The 22470-nt window shown below is 40.1% G+C and overlaps 1 protein-coding gene across 3 annotated transcripts in view; it reads left to right on the top strand.

Annotated features, from left to right (window-relative positions):
- The first annotated feature begins 736 nt into the window (after nt 1-736).
- The window catches only part of cacna1ba (calcium channel, voltage-dependent, N type, alpha 1B subunit, a), a 126584-nt gene continuing 104850 nt past the window's right edge, over nt 737-22470 (top strand). For all 3 annotated transcript variants that reach the window (XM_060884165.1, XM_060884162.1, XM_060884163.1), the window contains exons 1-3: nt 737-1704; nt 4515-4620; nt 6633-6772. In XM_060884165.1, coding sequence (XP_060740148.1) covers nt 1445-1704; nt 4515-4620; nt 6633-6772 — 506 coding nt within the window. In that variant the 5' untranslated portion in view covers nt 737-1444. The remainder of the gene's footprint in view (nt 1705-4514; nt 4621-6632; nt 6773-22470) is intronic.

Raw genomic sequence — 22470 nt, 5'->3', positions numbered from 1 at the left:
TACCTCGGGTCACGGGGAGCCTGTGCCTATCTCAGGCGTCATCGGGCATCAAGGCAGGATACACCCTGGACGGAGTCCCAACCCATCACAGGGCACACACACACACACCCAGTCATTCACTCACGCAATCACACACTATGGACAATTTTCCAGAGATGCCAGTCAACCTACCATGCATGTCTTTGGACCGGGGGAGGAAACCGGAGTACCCGGAGGAAACCCCCGAGGCACGTGGAGAACATGCAAACTCCACACACACAAGGCGGAGGCGGGAATCGAACCCCCAACCCTTTAGGTGTGAGGCAAACGTGCTAACCACTAAGCCACTCTGGATAAGGGTGTCTGCTAAATACCAGAAATGTAAATGATTGTTAATTCAGTATTTGAAATGTTTTACACAGATCAACATTACAGATCCGACCATGTCTATGTGATGAGTTGAATGAACTAATAAGATTACTATCCAAATCCACAGGGTCTGTCCTGAATTACACTCCAACTCTCCCCAGCACACTGTCTCTATTCATCCCTTTATCAATATATATATATATATATATATAAGTGCACTGCATAGTGTGTTAGGTAATGATTTCTGCAGCCATACTAGTGTTCTGGATGTCCAGTGGGAATTTCGGCTTCTGTGTTTTCCCCGTTTTCCCCTCCCGGTGCCATGGAGACTGTAACGCAGGCGGGGCCACTGACGCGCTGCCGTGGTGTCACGTGACGCGCTCGGGAAACAGCAGCGGCTGCATCAACGAGCTCCAGTTTCCCCCTTCAGCCGGAGCTCAAAAGTGTCGGGCTCTGTTATTTATAATATTTCTTTCAAAAGGAAATCATCTTTGGGTGGTTTTGCAGCGTGCATGCTGCAGCACTGGAGCATCAATACTGGAAGAAAAGACCGAAGTCTGAACCTGAAGCACCCTCTCCTCCTCTCCACCCATCTCCAAGCATCTCCAAACAGTACAGAAACCAGATCTTGAAGAAAAAAAAAATCAGAGGTGTCGACTGGGACTCGCCTGCAATCCACTCCGAGACAGTAACACAATCGGGGACGTGCATGCTCGCTTTTGTGCAGTTTGACACCAAGTTAAGCTTTGGGAGAAATGAAAATCAAGCACATTTTTGTTAAAGGATCGTGCAACATGAGAAGATAAACTTCAGACGCATCTGTACACTCTTGTTTTTTTTTTTTTTTACGCGTTTATGGATGTAAGAGAAGAGATGCGCACAGAGGTTTTTTGGGCGGATTAATACCAGGGCCTTTTCCTCCCTCCTCTCTCCTGACTGATGCTTGCTGAATGGGATGCTCTGTCGGATGCTGTAGCTGTACCTCATCCTGATGCAACCTCGTGGCTGGGAATACACTGCGCGTTGTGATGCTCCTTCTGCATGCCCAGTCTGATACCGAGTCTCATTCCTGCGGTCAGACCTGTGCGTTTCTACAATGGCCCGTTTCGAAGACGACCTGCCGGTCCGGTATGCAGGCGGCTCTCCGTCGGCTGCGGGCCGAGTGCCGAGCAGGCAGCAGGGCCCCCCGGGTGCCCCCAGGGTCTACAAACAGACCATGGCCCAGCGAGCCCGTACCATGGCCATCTACAACCCCATCCCTGTCAAGCAGAACTGCCTCACCGTCAACCGCTCTCTCTTCATCTTCAGCGAGGATAACGTGATTCGGAAGTACGCCAAGAGAGTCACCGAGTGGCCATATCCTTTACGCGCGTCCTTTTACGCATGTCGCATGGCTCTTATATGAACACGTGTAAATAACCAAAAACGCAATATTTTGTTTGTTTGATTATTTATACTCTTTTATCTTTAACCCATGGGGGGAAATATTATAGAAACCTACAGGTGAACAAAAAAACGTGGAATAAATTAGAAAAATAAAAGGTTTTGATAAAGATTTTATGTAGAACTGAACATCAGAGTGTCCTGAGTGATTAAGGCTTTGGGCTACTGATCAGCAGGTCGTGAGTCCACAACCCAGTAACTGCTGATCTATCGCTGTTGAGTCTTCTTCGCTACTTGGTTGCAAGCAAGTCACAGACTGGTTGGCTGTCCAGTCCCTTGAGAAAAACTTCTTTCTAAGAGATTAGAAGTGCTAAAAATTGAGTTCAAGAGTAAAAAGTGACCACCTGGAATGATAACTGTGGTTGGTGAGGATTATTCCAAAGAATTCTTGGAACGTTAGATTCTTAAAAATTGTTCACAAACCATTATTTGCGAAATGTTGCTCACTGGAAAGTGATTTAAAACCAGTGACGTTCCAGGGTTTTATTTTAGAAAAAGTCATGGCATCACCCAGTTAATGACATTAAAAAGACAACAGAACATCGGATTGTTTCTTGGCACAAAAAGAATTACCGTATAATGACATTATAGCATATAATTTCTCTCTGCGCGGCTCTGTAATTAATACCTGCATCATATCAACACAACCTAGATGTGATTCATTACATCTGCATGAATAGAATAGAAGTAATAGACGTGGGTGGATTTGGGGTGAAGAGGGATATTTCAAAGGTGACCACACCCCGAATGTTTCAAAACCCTTTTAAGAAGCAGTAGGAAAGAAGAAGCAACAGAACTAGGAATGAAAAACCCGGGGTAGAAACGAGCGTGAGCTGACCGTGTAGATTACACTGAATTAAGTGGAAAAAGAAAGGGTTCGAGTAGATCAGTGGAAGTAGCAGGGCATTTCTCTTGGACTGAGCACAGATGGATATGCCGAGGACCTTCTTTTGTAGCCCAACACATCAGACATACGAGAGCGAAATGCAACAGAAGGTTCCTCTCCTGCTCCTGTCCTCTGCATAATCCTTTTCCAAGTACGTCTCCATATTCCTTCTCCAGCTGATGCGCTATTGATCCTTTAGGATGCTGCGAGCCTCCCGGTCGCTCCTAGCAACGAGAGCAGCTCTTGCATTAGGCTGCCCAAATTACCCGCTCACATTTCCCCATGGGAACAGCAGCAATGAGTGCCTAAAATGCAGCTATTAATCGCACCAAGACATCGCTACCATTCTCTACTCTGCTGCTGGGCTGAGTTTCACACAGGAAGAGACAACAGCTCGTCAACCTGCAGCATTTTATACAACTCTAAAGAAGAATGAACGTGAATCAGTAGTGCGGCTTATGTATGATTTAGTAAAATGGTCTCGAGGAACTTCACATTTAAAAAATTTTTTTTTTTAAAGGTTCATAATCTCTTATGTAATCCTTTGTCTGCATTTCCAATCTGGAGCTTTCCAAGGTGTTGAAATTGACGCTCGTTCCATGTGGCCAGAAATGCAAGGAAGTTGCGAGCAATTGGCCAATAAAAAACAAATCTGGAACCATTTCTATCGTGGGTGGCACACAAGCAATTCACATGGCCACATCTTTAGTGCTCATGCTCAGGAATGCAGGCTAGTCACAACCTTTTACTTTATTAGGAATATTATATAATAGTGAGATTTTTAGTGGTTCTTATTCAAATATTTGCATTAAGAGAAAAGTTGCTCTTTAAAGGGGTGGGTTTGGCGCTCATACCTTTAAAACAAAACCCAACTTTCCTATATTCATATGAAATGATCTTGTTATAATGTATTATATTAATAGTATAATAATATAATTATAGTATTACTTATAGCATTAAAATACGTTTTAAAATTAAAATTTGATTAAAAAACAGCAAATAAAAGTGATAATATTATAATTGATACTATTAAATATTGTATATTTTTACTTAGTTACATATGAAATCATATTAGGTTTTTTGATCCTTTGCTGAAATAAAAAAACAAAACAAAATAAAAAAAAAAGGCACATAAAACGAGTACAATTGTGCTAATATTAAATATTAATTTTATAAATCAAAAAATGATCAAATAAATGAATCAATTAGTAAAAAAAAAATAATAAATATATGAAAAATGACTGACAGCTATCAGTATATACAAATTCACGACAGCTAAAAAAAAAAATGAATTGACTCTTGTGGATTTCTCAGCTTTTATTCTTTAAGTGTAAGAAGAATATCTAACGATGCTGTATTTAAAAATAGATTTTAACATCCGATCAAGTACAATGTAACAGCTGAGTTTTAGAAGCACTCACAGATGATGCTAGCTATAAGATGGATCATAAAACATTGTGTTATAAGTCTCACATTGTCATATTTTCCCTCCCTTCCATAGACACTTGTATGGAATGACCAAAGACGACCATTAAAACAGTCAGCGCTAAATTCCTGCTTCTTAAATTGGACTGTTGTCTAAGCCATGTCTAATGAGCGTCTGATAATTGCTGCAATGACCCTGCAAGGCACATAACTGAGATAAAGCAGATATCCAACGTATCGTCTGTGTAGAATAAGAATTATATAAGAAAACAGAATGTTGGCTTCTAAAAGGCAACATACTGTAATGACCATCACACTGATCTACAATCACTACAGTGCTTTTCCTTTTCCCAAAACTGCTTGCTACCTGCATGTCTATTCAAGTCATGTATTATGCTCTTGACTTTCTTACTCCATTTGAGTACATGATCCTCGCCACCATCATAGCCAACTGCATTGTCCTGGCCTTGGAGCAGCATTTACCTGCGGATGATAAAACCCCAATGTCCGAGCGCCTGGTGAGTGTCTCCGTGTTTCTCTATAAATGGTCTTACTGACTTTGACTGACTTTTTTTTAACCATGTAGAACTAGATTAAATCGTAACTAATCTCAAAACCTATCCTCTAATAGTTTCCATCAGTAGCTAACAATATGACAAAAAGCTGTACCCACAAAAAAGATCGAATTTGTACCCATTTTAGTCACAAATGCTATCATTTGCTAGCAAAAACGGCTACAGTTTTAGCTAGGATGCTAGAGAATTGGCTACTGTTTATAATTACACAGTATAAATTAGCTTGATGTGAGCTGAATTTCTAGCATACGTAGCTAGTTATAATTACAGCCTCAGCTTAGCAAGCTTGCTAAGGACTTTATCTACATGTTTCCTAACTTTTTTTTCCTACATATTTCAAGATTTGTCGTGACTACCGGTTTACAGAATATACAATTATGAGCAAGAACTGAATATTCTTAGCTAGTCTCTTAGTGAACCTTGCTAATTTCAGTGTAGATTAGCTAAAATGTTAGCAAGCTTGGCTATCTCCTACTGTAGAGGCAATACAAAATAAAACGGCTTGATAATAAATTTATAATTTATTAAATGATAATAAATGTGAACCAGTTATTAATAAAAAAGATATTTTTTTTCTTTACTAAACATCAAAAAGTAATAATGCCTAATTAATATATCTATAAAAAAAAAAGGAAAGGTTATTAATGATCCAAGTCTCCCGCAGCAGTGCATGTCTGTGCCCCGGGTAAGACCTTTGAAATCCTCTTTTGTGAGCATCACCTCAGCAGGGTGTATGTGTGTGTGTGTGTGTGTGTGTGTGTGTGTCATGTAGCTGCAAGGCTCTCCTCAGTGCTGCTTTGTAAATCGACCAGGATCAAACTCCCATTCATACCCCCCGTATTTAAATCCAAACCCTTCCCATTGCCTTTGAAACTCTCCCACGACACCTCGACATTAAAAGAGGTAAATGTTCCTAGCCGTGACGCTCAGGCGGTGGTCTCAGGCACCAAAGGCAAGGCATTTACGAAAACAAGATGTCACTTACTCAGTCGGTGGCCTTTCCGGTCGCTTTCTGAGTTCACCTGATGGTTTATTATAAAGAACAAGATCAAATTCAACTTAAACAGTGCTCTGAGTTTGATTGTAGCATTGGTCAGCATATTATTTATCATAAAAGAGATATTCAGGAAAATTTCTTTACTGATCATGTTTCACTGGACCTCGCTTATCAAACTGTATACAAACTCTCGTTAGACATCGTTTACAGAAGCATTTACACAATGAAAATCTAGTTTGTTTGTGTAAACTTATGCGTAAAGACAATCGCTACACATCGCATGTATACAGATTATTTATTTCAATTACACACAATTAAGCATTTAGTAAAACTTTTGTGAATCTCAGTTATTTCATATAAATAACCTGAGAACATGAACAGATCTATATATTGATACTAATAAGTTTAGCTGTACTTTCGAACTGGGACGAAAGTAATGGCACCCTATGAAAATAAGATGAGTTACTGTATGTCTAATGTAGCTGAGTCGCTGCAGTGGTTGAGCTACATTATTGGAAGATTTATGACTTATGCCACGTTTCGGAGTCAGACTTTCACCTTCGTGCCCTAAATTTTCAGCTCTGTTAACTTTATAGAGTTTTATAGTTTCCACTATAGAGTTGTGTGGGAATCAACTGTCCTTGATCATTTCGAGTTGATTTTATCAGCAGCATGTGAGTGAAAAAGAAACCTGGGGTTAGGAAAATGTTTCTTGGAAACAATTTATGTTTAATTGACCAGATTTTACTAAAAAGCTCTATGTTACTAAAAGGCTTAGAAATGAGGTCCAGTTTTAGTTATCATGATAAGACGGATTTCTCAGAAATAGACTGTGTATCTGTTTAGCAATCCAGAACATATTGTTGATTTTTCATCCAAACGTGTTTCAACAGGATGCCCTTAGTTTCATCTTCTGTTCTTCTATTTCACCTCTTGACTTTTCATTTCTTTCTCACAGGATGACACAGAGCCCTATTTTATTGGCATATTTTGCTTTGAGGCTGGGATTAAGATCATTGCACTTGGCTTTGCTTTTCATAAAGGCTCCTACCTCCGTAACGGCTGGAACGTGATGGATTTCGTCGTTGTGCTGACGGGGTGAGTCGACAGATTTTCTAACTTTATGCTCGGTGATACAGTGACACAGTGCCATCCTAACACCATTGTGTCAGCACTTTGAAAAGGACGCCTGTCACTGCTTACTTTTGCATGGAGAGATTACTCATTAAAGGAGCGTGCAATCTCTAGAGCCTGCTGCTTCCTGTCAGGCAAAACTGAAAACATTAACAAGCCTTCTCTTTCCATGAAACTGACCATATTCTGTTTGGATGTAAAAAAAAAAAAAAAAAAAAAAAAAGAGTTGGAAATAAATATCTCTGTTTCTTCTGGGGGAATGAGCCGATTTTTCTCTCCAGAAACTTTAAACAAGCTTGAAAAACCTGGAACTAGCTGAATGTGTTGCAAGGCAATATTGTGAATAATAATAATAATATTAAAAAATTCTAACGTCTGTAAAATTATATATTATTAGAGGTCTTTGACTATTTTTAAAATGTCACCAAACATTGAAGAACCTGCACAGAACCACTGCACCTTCCTTGTCTGCATGTGTGTATCAGCTCACCTGTCAATAAAAAAATTTCTGAACAATAAAATTCTTTCTCCAGCCTGTAGGGTGTTGTTTCAGAGCAGGAAGAAGGGCAACCACAGTCCTGGAAGCAGGAACATTCTGCATCACATCCAGAGTGGTTGCTAGTGCAGGCTGTGAAAGAGCAAAGTTAGCCAGTGTTAGCTGACGCAGCCCGGGGTTGTAGAGTCGTCCTGGGGGAGCGAGCAGTGACAAGATAGTCTTGCGTCAGAGCTCATCCCTGTATGGTTAAAGCCTCCACTTGGGAGGGTCCTGGCTCACTTTCACTAATGGCTGGCAGATTTATTCGGCCCGTCCACCAGGGTTTACATCATCCTGCCACCTCAGAGCAATAAACAGATTTAGTGGGAGCAGCGTCTGTTCTGGAGAAGGGAAAGGGCCATGTGCTGCAGGATACAGAAAAGCATCTTTCTTTGTATTATTTACCAAGCAGTAGAAGCTAGTGTAATATATTATGTAGCAACAGCCGAAGTGCAAAAGGTGGAAGATGGAAGTACAGTGGGAGGCGATGAGTCAAAAGATAGAACTGCATGCAGTTTTCACCTATTGATACACTTAAGAGGATGATATTGCAAAAAAAAACAAAAAACAAAAAAAACAAACCCTTTGCCATGATACACGATACATGCTATGTATTATGTCATAGTACTTAATGATGCTAATGGACAAACCTATGACTTAAAACCCGGAGTTGTGTTCGGTGATAGACTCAGAAACGTGGGATCATTTATTGCGATATTGATATGTGGATTGTGTATTAATAAATCAGTACTGACAGCGTGTCAGACATCCGTCAGCGTGCCGTCGCCCTGTTCGCAGCTCTTACTGTCTTAGCATGAAGTAATGACTGGAGCATGAGCTACACTTCTACAGTTAGTGATTCAGCAGTGTAATTACCGTACGGAAGGATACGTGTGGTGTTAAACACCGCTCTGCTTTCTGGCGCCACCTACACGTGAGATTATGATGGCTTCGATGCAACAAAGATGCGCGGTAGTGATGACGGTGTTTGAAAGAAATTTCAGACCAGAACCCCATTAACAAAATCATAACATGTTTGTGTTATGCCAGTGACATTTTGGTAAAAGAACGATATGATTGATTAGACAGAATTTTTTTTTCCCCTTTCTTCTTCGAGAGACAAATGGAAGCATTAAGTAACAACGCTGTGTGGGCAAATCTCTGTGAGTTAAAGTAAAAGCTTTTGGAAATGTAACAAAGTGGACACAGAATGTATCGTGACATGTCGTGCTGTTTTAAGAAAATAAGTAATGACCGAGCGGTGTGACGGCCCAATAGTACAACCCTGAAGATTATTTTACAATAACTGCAGATTTTATTCTTCTTATTCCAAAGCAGTTTTCAACAATATGTATATACAAAGGATATGGTACTTTTTATCCGTTTATTGTTACGTTTAATGTTGTGGGGAAAAATGTTCATTTCTCTTATCACTTGCGTTAAAAGGCAGCTAAAGTAAACTACTTTAGCTAGAAACAAACAGCGCTCGTCATGTTCTTGAGAAACTGGACGTGAACATTATTATGTGTCAGTTAAACCAACAGCTTCTTCTCTGGTACTGTTACATCGCTAGCAATGGAGAAAAATAAATAATACTAAATAAACATTCTTCCTAGAAATATCACCATATTGACACCATAATACACACATCTATGTCAGTTTTATTGTTTTAAATACAGGAATGTATTTGAACAGGTGTATTAACCGTTTTTGCTTAATGAATATTTTTAGATATAAACGAATCATTTTATTAGTGCCATATGTCTGATCTAAAATGAGTCAGGACTCATATTTTCACATGCGTTTTTCCCTTGCATTGAATTGTAGTGGTTGAGGATGTACCTTTAAATATCACCGTTTACTTTAAAAAAAAAAAAAAAAAAACGTTTTCTATGAATAGGTGTGAAAAAGTGTCTACTTCCATATGAACTGCATAATAAACCACATTGTGGACTGGGACATGATAAAGACATTCAATGCTGAACGTGGACACAACAAAACAGCCACAAATTTCATTTTTTTTGTCCTCTGGTAGCCGTCACTACTACTGAGAGCTTCTTATATAGAAAATCAGTCAACATCGTGCAACCAATCAAATTTCCTGGGGTACAAAGTAAGTTATATAATATATTTCAGCATCGTTTCTGTAGATCAACATACATATCGACAGGACAGTGACCATCAAACTCGTTCGGTTTGAAATTTATAATGAGTTAATGAAGTAATTAGCCACGCTGTGCAACAAGGAGCTAACACACAGCTCATTTAGTCATTCTCTGAGCTTTAATACTCCTCCAGAAAGATGTTTGCTAATGAGACAATAGGTCTGACTCGCTGTGCTCACACCCTGATCAATACAGTATTGAACCAAACCAGAGTGAAAGGATTCATGACACCACTTCTCTTATGGCTTTGCATTTCCACCAGCACTTTGCCTTTCTCTCTCTCTCTCTCTCTCTCTCTCTCTCTCTCTCTCTCTCAATTTCTGGAAAAAAATGAGCACAACTCAATTCATATTAAAAGACCGAAAGCTTGAGACTAGCATTCTTCTCACAGGATCAGTTTCCTTTCAATTTCTCTCTCCTGTTGAGGCTGTAATGGGTGAAATAGAGGGAGGTGGAGGTGGAGGAAGTGGTGGAGATGGAGGTGGAGATGGAGGTGGTGTGGAGATACTGCGTAAATTATCCACGCTGGGGTTGATGTTGTTTTGAACAACAATTTCATGGTTTTGTGGATTGCTCCTAACGATGCTCCTACATTCCCAGTCGTTTGTAGCTCATATAACAGAGTGTGTGTGAGTGTGTGTGAGTGTGTGTGTATGTGTGTGTGTGTGTAAGTGATTTTTATGACAGGTCAAAGACTTCTTAAAGGCCAAAAAAATAAATACAAGAGATTACAGCTTACATGCTACTTTTGCCAAATACAGCATCTAAAATTAGATGAATTAATACAACAAAACCAAACACACAAACACACAAAACAAAACAAAACAAAACGAAAAAACACGGCAACAAGCCTACTGTTACAATTGATAGTAAAACAGTTGGCAGGAAAAAAAATATAAACAAAAATAAAATAGTATTAAAGAGATAGTAGTGGAGTAAAGAAACAATCCAAATGCATAAAACCGAATAACGTAATAAATATGCAATTAAATGAAACCGTATAAGAAACTCAGTAATATCAATGTTTACTCAGCTTCCTGTAATGCCTTGTAGTCCATCCTTCAGCATCCAACTCAGTTTTTTTTCCCTCAGACTCTCACACTGTGATTGACACACGATTTATCCATAGACAGTAAAAAAAATGTATTGGCACGACTCAATACGGGCAATGATACAGCCATCTGTGGCTGGAAGCCAAGGTAGCAAAATTGGCTGAGCTTCCTGATTTGTGGTGGGATGACATTAATGTTCCCCTTCTGTCACATCACCAGCCAATCGGGGCATCCGCTGGTTCGTGTATGCGGAAGAGGGAAGAGTGCTGCGCTGCCCTGTGACAGCGCAGTATGAGCAGCAGTTCGGTAAGATGCGATGTCTGGCTTGAAGGGTTCTGAAGGAATCATGTTTTCTCCTTCTCTATTCCCAGCTTGTAGCTGGCGGAGGACGGAGGAGAGATGGCTAGTAGGTGGGAATTGGCAGGTTGAGCAAGTTGAAGAGAAAACGAGGAGGAAATGTTTGAGCGTATTTAGATATCCAAAAAGATCCATCTAAAAATTTCCTAGTACAAAATGTTAATATCAGAACTCTATAATGTACAGAAAGCTATTCAGTCTGCACAGATTTTACTCAGTCGACTACCTTCATCTCCACTCTGTTATTTTATCTTCTGCCTAATCTATTGAACCTTGCATCTTTATTTTGATGGCTTTTTCTCTTCTAATTTCCAAGGTTGTTCCCTTCTGTCCATAAATCCACAGCAATCCATTAACTACACCTGAGCAGCTCTGTTTTAGTGCAGTGAGTAAAATCAGCCAAGGTTTTTTTTTTTTTTGCCCTCTTATTTAAAATTCGTTAAGTTCAGATGGAGCGATTTGGACGGGTTCCTGCAAGAACTCGATGAAAGAACATGCTGTGTTGATGAAGGCGGCGTAGTGCTAGCGGCACGATGTATTCTGCTGCTGCTCCTGCAGCCTTAGGAAACGAGCTGGAGCTTTACACACCATCTGTGGGAGCCTGCTGGAGGCTTTAGCTGCCTCTTTTAACACTGTTTTGTGGTGTTAGGATGTGCTAGCCAAAAGAGACACGCTCTGAGGCTGTGACTTGGATGAACCTAGGAGGGGACTCTACACTAACCAGATGGACATGTTAAGTCTTTTTTAAAAGAGGAGAGCATGAGATGAGACTCTCGATTTAGTGTAGTGTTTTGTAATGACTTTTTTAATGGCTCTTAAAGCTTTTGCTTCTTCAGTCCATATTTTCTGTTATGCTCTGTCATTTTTTCATGTGTAAAGGAAAGCGTTCTCTCAATACAGATCATTATAGTGAAATTGATACCAATGTATGTAATTATAAGAGAGAGAGAGAGAGAGAGAGAGAGAGAGAGAGAGATGACTGTAGGACAGCAAGAGGTCCTATAAGTCGAATGGGTTAAATCACAGAGCTCATTTCTGCGTCACTGCTTGTGACTGTCCTAATCAAAACGCCATGGCTTCCTGTCCACTGCTCCACTAAACAGATTTTACAGTAGTTACACTTCCTAAAGCAATTTCCTAATCCCACTTCCTCCATCCCTTCTTTCTCTCTCTCAGTTCTTCCACTTTTTTCCTTTCCAATTTGTAGGCTTACAGAGTACTTTTGTGCCTCCCACAATGGCCCTTTACTTGTCAATACTTTTGTTTGTGTGTGTGTGTGTTTTTTTTTCCTTCATCTTTTTTCTGCAGCTGCAGCCAAAATAATACTGTCACACAGTTTGAGCTGGAAATGATGTAAAGTCCCACAAGAGAGGAAGATGTGCGATACGTACAGTATGTGTGCTGATAATCATCCTGAGTCCTTTACAGCCAGAACAAGTTTGTAAAAGAGAGAGAGAGAGAGAGGCAGTAGCGTTTATGCTTGTGTGAGATCAGAAGTGTGTGTATAATGGAAAAGAGAAGAGAGAGAGAGAGAGAGAGAGAGAGAGAGAGACTTTAAAGCTCAGGGATTAGATGGAGTGAAGAGATGTGGGAATTGAATGATGGGGAATTTTGCATTACACTCAGGCGTGTAAAATGAGATTCCCTGCCACTTCACCTGCCGAGGTTCACTCCTGGTGTTGAGTAGGACACACACTCAACCTCCATCCACTCAGCAGTATCCTGTATTGTCTTATACACATTACATTTCTATTTTTGGGACATAAGGATGAAAAAACTGACTATTACACTTGTTGAACATCCAGTTAGAGATTTTTACCCTTTTAATAACATGCCCTCTTCTGGGAAGGCTTTCCACCTGATTCTGGAGCATGGCTGTGGGGATTTGTGTTCATTCATCTACAAGAGCCTCAGTGAGATCAGACACTGATGTTAGATGAGAAGGTCTGGGGTTCAGTCAGTGTCCAAGTTCATCCCAAAGGTGTTCAGTGGTGTTGAGTCAGATTCAGGGCTTTTCAGTGGAAATCTCGAGTTCTTCCACTCCAACCTTCTCATAACATTCATTCATTCATCTTCTACCGCTTATCCGAACTACCTCGGGTCACGGGGAGCCTGTGCCTATCTCAGGCGTCATCGGGCATCAAGGCAGGATACACCCTGGACGGAGTGCCAACCCTTCGCAGGGCACACACACACACACTCTCATTCACTCACACAATCACACACTATGGACAATTTTCCAGAGATGCCAATCAACCTACCATGCATGACTTTGGACCGGGGGAGGAAACCGGAGTACCCGGAGGAAACCCCCGAGGCACGTGGAGAACATGCAAACTCCACACACACAAGGCAGAGGCGGGAATCGAACACCCAACCCTGGAGGTGTGAGGCGAACGTGCTAACCACTAAGCCACCGTGCCCCCCTTCTCATAACATATATTCATGAATTTATTTTTGTGCACAGGGGCATTGTCATACTGGAACAGTGCTTGAACCTCTTAGATCCAGTGAAGGGAAACTGTGAATCTACAGCATATAGATATCTACGGTGGCCGAGAAGTGCAAAACACATTAACAAATCCGAAAACACAACGACAAGTCAGACAACCCAGAAAAGGTAGGTATCGTTTGCGAATGGAAACTTACCGATCATCGGACGAGACACCTGTCATTCACCTGTATATCTTGAATGACAGGTGTCTTGTCCAATGATCGGTAAGTTTCCTTTCGCAAACTATACTTACCTTTTCCGGGTTGTCTGAATCGTTGCACGAAACACAATAACAAATCTGAAAACACAACGACAATTCAGACAACCCGGAAGAGGTTGGTATAGTTTGTGATTGGACAAGACACCTGTCACTCAAGGTATACATGAAGTATATGAAGATGTATACATATACATCTGCCGCAGGGAAAAGTTGGAATGGATGGATGGAATGGATTACTGTGGATTAATTCTGTTATTTCCTTATATTTAAACGGAGAACTTTACACATTACACATAAGATTCCATACCTGTATATCTTGAGTGACAGGTGTCTCGTCCGATGATCGGTAAGTTTCCATTCACAAACGATACACTACCGTTTCCGGGTTGTCTGACTTGTCGTCGTGTTTTCGGATTTGTTCATTTGTTTTCGTATTTGTTAATGTGTTTTTCACTTCTCGGCCACCGTAGATATCCCATACATACGGATCGAGTAGCGACAGTGCTTCCAAGTTTGTGGCAACAGATTGAGCAGGAACCACATATTAGGGTGATGTTCAGGTGTCCACAAAGCAGCATTGGCTTGGATCCAGACTCACTTGAATCCAGACTATTGAATCACAGTGGATTTCTGTTTATCTCACATCATAACGTGTGCTGTGGAAACTACAAAAACACACAGTTACTTTTCTTACTGAACAAGTGTGTACCCGAATACACGTCCACATTTATTCCTGGCACAATTCCAATGCATCCAAACTTACACCACCTCCTACAGGTTTGGTCCTGCAGTGCGCTTCCTGGTCCACAAAAATCTTTCTGTGCTCTGATTCAGAAAGCCTCCGTAGTGGAGGTTGTAATTTGCACGGAATACATTGCTTCTGTCTTTCACTAAAATTATGACCAAAACTTATCCTGAGGGACAGTTTGCTGAGTCAGTTGAAATGATATGTCAGTAGATATTCACTGGAAGTTATCTGTATTCAGACGGTTGTGCAGGTGCTTATCTTCATTCTCTAGATGGCTCATTCAGATTATCGAAATTACCTGAGTGCTGTTCAAGCCTCTCAGGGCAGGAGGTTTTCTACAGCATCGAGACCCTCTTTAAAACAACTACCAGCAATTAATTGTGGAAAACATGGGCTAGAAAAAAAAAAGTGTACAGATCTGAAGTCATTATAAAAATAAATACTGTACGTTATTATGCAGTTAAGAAGGAAACAGACTAGGTGTTGAAAAATAGTCTAAATGATAGATGTTATTAATGATGCTGTAGTTGGTAAATAAGGACATTAAGTGCTTGAAGCAATGTGTTATGTTCTTTGAGTAACTGAGAAAGTGAGATTTGAATAAAACGTATTATTTTTAATACAGCTCAGCACATGTGACGAGATACAGCTACGTTTAGCGTACGAACATAGCCTTTATTTTTTATTGTTTCCAAAGTGCAACAATAGAAACCCTAATATATTCACACATGGGCTTTAATGAAACTAATTCAGATGTTTCTACAAGATATTTAAACCTATTAAACACAATCTTTACCTCCTCTATAGAAAACTTTAACATAATAAGTAATAGGATTTGGGGAAAATCATAAAAACTTTAGAAACATCCTGAAATGCGATCCTGTAACGTTAGCATTAACAAGATCGTGACTGTAGCAACCCACACACTGTCCTGAATGTAGGTGGCGCTGCTTCAACACCACGTCAACGCCTCCGTCGTCTCGATAGGGACGCGATCATTTTCTGAGTGAACCCAAGTGTGAGTCAGCTCAACTGAAGGAAATCTGTGATGTACTGTATATTGTGGCTTGCAGGTGGTGTTTGTTGAATTGTGTGTGCTGTTGAACTGAGTTGTGGGATGCCAAAAGAGCACCGATGGATTGAGACGGATTGTAGCAGAACTGTGGAATATTTTGTGCTCTCTTCAAGTGATTTATTGATCCTGATCAGGGCTGAGGGGCGGAAACACTGTGTGTAAAGCAGGGATACACACCAGGGTATTTCAGGGCAATTATGCATATAGTCTCACCTGTGGGTAATTTTGCATAGCCTCTCTGTCTCTTGCCCTGTTTTTGAGAAGATGACAGAGTTCAATTCAATTCAACTCAAATTATATTTAAACAATTCACATTGTCTCAAAGCAGCTTTACATAAGTATAGAAACAGAATAAAAAAATTTAAGTTTAAAGTTTAAAATTAAGTTACCATTAATCTCTAACAGGGGGGCACGGTGGCTTAATGGTTAGCACGTTTGCCTCACACCTCCAGGGTTGGGGTTTGATTCCCGCCTCCGCCTTGTGTGTGTGGCGTTTGCATGTTCTCCCCGTGCCTCGGGGGTTTCCTCCGGGTACTCCGGTTTCCTCCCCCGGTCCAAAGACATGCATGGAAGGTTGATTGGCATCTCTGGAAAAATTGTCTGCAGTGTGTGATTGTGTGAGTGAATGAGAGTGTGTGTGTGCCCTGTGATGGGTTGGCACTCCGTCCAGGGTGTATCCTGCCTTGATGCCCGACGATGCCTGAGAGGCACAGGCTCCTTGTGACCCGAGGTAGTTCGGATAAAGCGGTAGAAAATGAGCGAGTGAGTGAGTGAGTGAGTGAGTGAGTGAGTGAGTGAGTGAGTGAGTAATCCCTAACATATATCCCTAATGATCAAGCCAGAGGTGAATGTGGTGAGGAAGAACTCCCGGAGATGATATGAAGAAGAAACCTTGAGAGGAACCAGACTCATTTGGGTGACAATGGATAGGAAATAAAGTAAGCGTAAATAAATGTCTTTTCTACAAGCATTTGTCGTTGAGTGGAATTAAGCAGCCAAGAGCTCCTGAGGAACTAATAGGTCAGCATATTTTTCACCACAGACCCAACATGAATTCCTTCCTGCTGAAGTCTTCAAATGATCACTGATGAAGAATCGATCATTAGGCTGACTGACGCAACAGTGGTTCAAAGAAGGTGTGACAGTCTCAAAGGTTTCAAATATAGTGTCTCATCTGATGCCAGCATCTAAAGCAGGTGTCATTACTTTGCTGTCAAACTTTTTCCTCAGTGATGGTAGTAGCAACTTTTTTTTCCTAGCATCACTGTACAGAAAGTTTAAAGATAAATGATAAACAATAAATGCTTCTACTTAGCTGCTTTCCTAATGAGAATGTCCCTGACATTCCATGCTAATGATCTGTAGCGTGATCAGGCGCAGGCCGCAGTGCTAGAAAAATTGCCAGAGTTTAGCCGGTAATTAAAGGCTTCTTGTTTTTCACACAGCCCTTTTCACACAGCATTATTCCCTAGCTTTAATTTAATCTTGGCCTAAAATAAAGATAGCTGTTATTAAATTATTGCATAACTTGAAGCAAGGCCACCAGACACAAAATCACATTATCATGAGGTTTTGAATTGTTTACTGAGTGTGTGAATAAATCTTGAGTTTTTCCAGTAAGCAGCTCACAATCTGTGCCTAATGGCTTTGGAGCAACTGCACATGACTAAATGCACTGGGAGCTGTGCACAGTCATAAACAACCAGGAGAACAAATAGATAATGGGAGTTGAGATGAAGGCTTCATTTGATAGACTTTCGGCAAATGCTTGTGATTGACAAGCTGCTGATTTAGATATTCAGTGAACAGGATTCATCTTATCGTATCATATCATATTGTATAGTATCGTATCGTATCATATCGCATTGTATCGCATTGTATCGTATTGTAACGTATCGTATTTTATTGTGTTGTTTCATATCATATCTTATCGTATTGTGTCATGTATCATCGTGTATATCACATCGCATTGAATCGCATTGCGTCGCATCGCATCGTATCATATTGTATCGCATTTCATCACATCGTATCATGTCATATTGTGTATCATACCGTCTCATATTGTATCCTATCATATTGCATCGTATTGTAAGAAATATAGTACAAAAAGTATCAAGATTAATATTACACTTATATCTAAATGTATTTGTATTTCTCTTGAATGAGCATGTCTGAGGCGTCTGTGACAAAGAAAAACTCCCTTAGATGGAAGATGGAGAAACCTTGAGAGTAACCAGATGCAAAAGGGAACTTCATCCTCATTTGGATGACACTAGAGGATGTGATTATAAAGTGTTATAAACACCAGAGCGTGTTCTTACGAATAATGTCCTTTCTACAGTCGTATACAGTCCGACAATTGGGTATTGAATCGTAGGTTGTTGTCCTCAAAGACCAAATGTAGTTCATGGAATCTTCATGAAACAAAACACATCTGGATCTGGTACATCTCTAGATGCCTCGGGGATGGGCAGAAGAAGACGAGCAACTAGATATTTTAGTTTTATTACCCAAATTCCTTATTCGGTGCTGCTTTATTATCAGTCATGTCAAAACCTTAGAACAATTTGTAAGGACACGACACTTCTCTATGTTCAGTGAATTATGCATAAGAAGAAGACTGTTCTGACCTCATATCAAAATTTTATACAACAGTTAGTTCCGATCCACAAATTTGATTGGTTCTGTGTGAAGAGTGATTAAATTCAGTATAATCACAGTGGGATGTTTCAGTGTTTGTATCGCTTCTCTTGTCTTTCCAGTTACTAAACTGTTACTACAGTATTGTTAGCACAAGGCAAATGGATGGGAAACTAACATGAGCAAGGCTAGCTATCCTTTCTCCAGATATGCTATAAAGTGAGCGTGGATTCTTCAGGATCTATTTTCTAGCATAGTGAAAAGAAACAGAACACTTAGCTGTAACGTGTTACTCAATATTCATTTCTTTGTTTAAGTGTATTTTAAGTGTACATGCTATAGGCATGCTGGTTGTTCTTGTTTAGTGTTCTTACTGTTTGAGAAAATACTTTATCTCTGATTTGGTTTCCTCTCTGGTTAGGATTTTGTTTATGATAACTGGTCATATTATTTGATTTTTATCTTAAGATTAAAGAATATACATGATACATGGAAGGAAGGAAGGAAGGGAGGGAGGGAGGGAGAGAGAGGGAGGGAAGATGGAAGGAAGGAAGGACAGAAGGAGGATGAATGGAAGGAAGGAAGAAAGAAAGGAAGGAAGAAAGCAAATGTTGTGGAAGTTAACAGCCTTCAAGACTCGAGGGCTGCAAGCCTGCCCGGGAACCCCCGAAGTCGACTCTCAAACGCGGAATCCTGCCGACAACGCCAAAATGTTGTGGATGTTTTGAGGTTTGAGAGAATTAAAGCATAAAATCTCACACCGATAGGCACGGGCAAGAGTAAAAAAGGTTCCACGATTTATTGTGTTCAGCTTTGCAGAAGGATCCAACACTCCACGAGTAAAATCAGAGAGGAAGGGCCGATCATGGATAACATCAGGATTTTATAGACAGGAAAAAAAATTAAACAGGACATGTAAATCATTCACCATTGGTTTAGAAGCATCGCCTGCTCATCCAAACTACCAAACTAATCCCACGGGAACAACTAAGGTCTCACAGGAAAGGTCTGATAGATGCAGTGTTGAAAATAAACTATAGTCACAATAGCTACCAGCCATGGGAAATATAGAAGCATAGAAGGACAGATTCGTGTGAACATCTCTAAAGTGAAAATTTACACTACACAAAGAGGGAATGAAGAAAGGAAAGAAGGAAGGAAGAAATAAAGGAAGGAAGGAAGGAAGGAAGGAAGTCATTGAAGGAGCTTCTTGGGTCCAGCTATGTGTTGGCCAGTTTCCTGGTTTTTGAATATTCAGGCTACATAACATTACATTACTGGGGAATTATGCTTAGGACAATACAACAAGCCAATTTGCATTCTTACTTTATCTTTCTCAGCATATATGCTTAATATGCTGTGGCAACATGCCAGCTCTCAAAAGAGAAATAAAGAAAATAAAATGTAACGGAAAGCATTTGACCTCGGGATCGATCACTATGGCTTCAATAATTAACATTGCAGTGCAGGCTGATACAATTGAAGATCAAATAGGTTAGACATTTTCTAGGCAAATAAATGATTGTGAGAAAATAATGTGTTTATATTTTATTTAATGTGAAGACATACAGTATGTCATGTGGAGACACACATTGTAGTTAAAACAAACACTTGGAAAGGCGTTTAAATGAAACATGCTCTGACAGGATGAACTTATCTGCCTGGAAGGTTTTTTAATAATTACACTGCTTCTTTTGTTGGGAAACATATTAGATACAAAAAAATGAATCAAATGACATTAAAAATTACACCTCCAGTTCGAAGGAAAGCAGGATAATAGGCAGATCATACATAAAGTCATATTCAGTATTCATCATGTCAAACGTAGACATTTCACAGTTCCATTTACATTTTTTTTTTTTTTTTTTTTTTTTTTTTTTTTTTACAAAGGACCTTTTATAACTTTTAATTCATGTTCATCCCACAACATTTCGTCATACTCAGTACAAGTGGCTACAGAAGCAAGAATGAAGGTTGGATAACACCTTCACATAATTCAAAGAGCTTTGAGAATGGCATGTGAATAATCCAAAAATTAGAGGTAGAGGTGGTGCGTATGGGCTTTCTATGAGTGGTATGAGTGATGAGGATAGGCTTCTAAACATGGGAGGTACATCTGTTGAGCACTGGCCTTCAAAAAAATAGAACAACTTCTGGTAAGGATAAATCTCCCAACATGGGATGTAGTATAGGGGAGAATAAACCTCCAAACATGAAAGGTACTAGTGGTAAGGATACACCTCCAAACTTCTGGGTTGAGGATAAGCCTCCACATAGCTGGGTAACAAGAATTAAGGATAATTCTCCAAACGTCTGAGGTACTAGTGGGGAGAAAACACCTACAAACATCTGAGGCATTAGTGGATAGGACAGACCTTCAAAATGTCTGAGGTACTAGTGGGTAGAATACACCTCCAAACTTCTGAGGCACTAGTGTGTAGGACAGACCTTCAAAGTGTCTGAGGTACTAGTGGGTAGAATACACCTCCAAACATCTGAGGTACTAGTGGGGAGGATAGACCTTCAAAATGTCTGAGGTACTAGTGGGTAGAATACACCTCCAAACATCTGAGGTACTAGTGGGGAGGATAGACCTTCAAAATGTCTGAGGTACTAGTGGGTAGAATACACCTCCAAACATCTGAGGTACTAGTGGGTAGGATAGACCTTTAAAATGTCTGAGGTACTAGTGGGTAGAATACATCTCCAAACATCTGAGGTACAGTACTAGTGGGGAGGATAGACCTTCAAAATGTCTGAGGTACTAGTGGGTAGAATACACCTCCAAACATCTGAGGTACTAGTGGGGAGGATAGACCTTCAAAATGTCTGAGGTACTAGTGGGTAGAATACACCTCCAAACATCTGAGGTACTAGTGGGGAGGATAGACCTTCAAAATGTCTGAGGTACTAGTGGGTAGAATACACCTCCAAACATCTGAGGTACTAGTGGGGAGGATAGACCTTCAAAATGTCTGAGGTACTAGTGGGTAGAATACACCTCCAAACATCTGAGGTACTAGTGGGGAGGATAGACCTTCAAAATGTCTGAGGTACTAGTGGGTAGAATACATCTCCAAACATCAGAGGTACTAGTGAGGAGGATAGACCTTCAAAATGTCTGAGGTACTAGTGGGTAGAATACACCTCCAAACATCTGAGGTACTAGTGAGGAGGATAGACCTTCAAAATGTCTGAGGTACTAGTGGGTAGAATACACCTCCAAACATCTGAGGTACTAGTGGGTAGGATAGACCTTTAAAATGTCTGAGGTACTAGTGGGTAGAATACACCTCCAAACTTCTGAGGTACTAGTGAGGAGGATAGACCTTCAAAATGTCTGAGGTACTAGTGGGTAGAATACACCTCCAAACATCTGAGGTACTAGTGGGTAGGATAGACCTTTAAAATGTCTGAGGTACTAGTGGGTAGAATACACCAACAAACATCTGAGGTACAGTACTAGTGGGGAGGATAGACCTTCAAAATGTCTGAGGTACTAGTGGGTAGAATACACCTCCAAACATCTGAGGTACAGTACTAGTGGGGAGGATAGAACTCCAAATGTCTAAGGTACTGGTGAGAAGAATACACCTTCAAATGTCTGATGTACCAGTGGGGAGGACAGAACTCCAAACCTCTGAGGTACTAGTGGGAGGATAGATCTCCAAACATAGGATTAGGAGGTGCTTGTGATGATGGTAATACTCCAAACTTCAGAAAACATTATTTTTGTTAACAAGAGGATTTTGAATGGTTGTGTCATAATACATGATATAAATTCTTCAGTTTTTTATTTTATATTATTTGTTGATCATTTTTTATACGCTTAATTTCACTTGACACTTTAATAATAAAAGTCTTAAACGCATTCATATAATCTGATGTGCTAAATAAATATAGATGTATAACGTATAAAAAAGGAAAGCAAATACGGTCAATTATTAAGAATACGTTTCTGTATAATGTATTTAAATACTGCATTTCTAGAATTGTCTAAAAAAAACAGAATGAACATAAAATGAGCTTGAGCAGAATTTATTTTTAGGGGGTGGTGGTGGTTGGTTCCCATCTTTTCACATAGATATCTTCTCTGCCTTCACACAGGCTTTGAAGAACGATGATAAACTCCAGGGTAGAGAACCAGAGTTTCTTGACATGAAATTTAATTTCTCCCTCCTTCCTTGGAAAATGCAAAATGAATTTCTGTAAATCGATGTGCATTGGTTTGGGTGTTGCAGTGGCAGCAGTTCCATAGCCCATCGTCTGTTGACAGTTTTCTAATATAGTGTGTTTTGACGAATACTTGAAATTATTAAGGAGTCGGGAAAACAGAGAGTGTATGGGTATATTTAAGGTAGAGGTATTCTGCATCT

This window comes from Tachysurus vachellii, chromosome 12 (genome assembly GCF_030014155.1).
Source record: "Tachysurus vachellii isolate PV-2020 chromosome 12, HZAU_Pvac_v1, whole genome shotgun sequence".
NCBI classification, from domain to species: Eukaryota; Metazoa; Chordata; class Actinopteri; order Siluriformes; family Bagridae; genus Tachysurus; species Tachysurus vachellii.
Note: the sequence above shows the minus strand (reverse complement) of the source record. Positions and strands in the feature narration are given on the sequence as shown.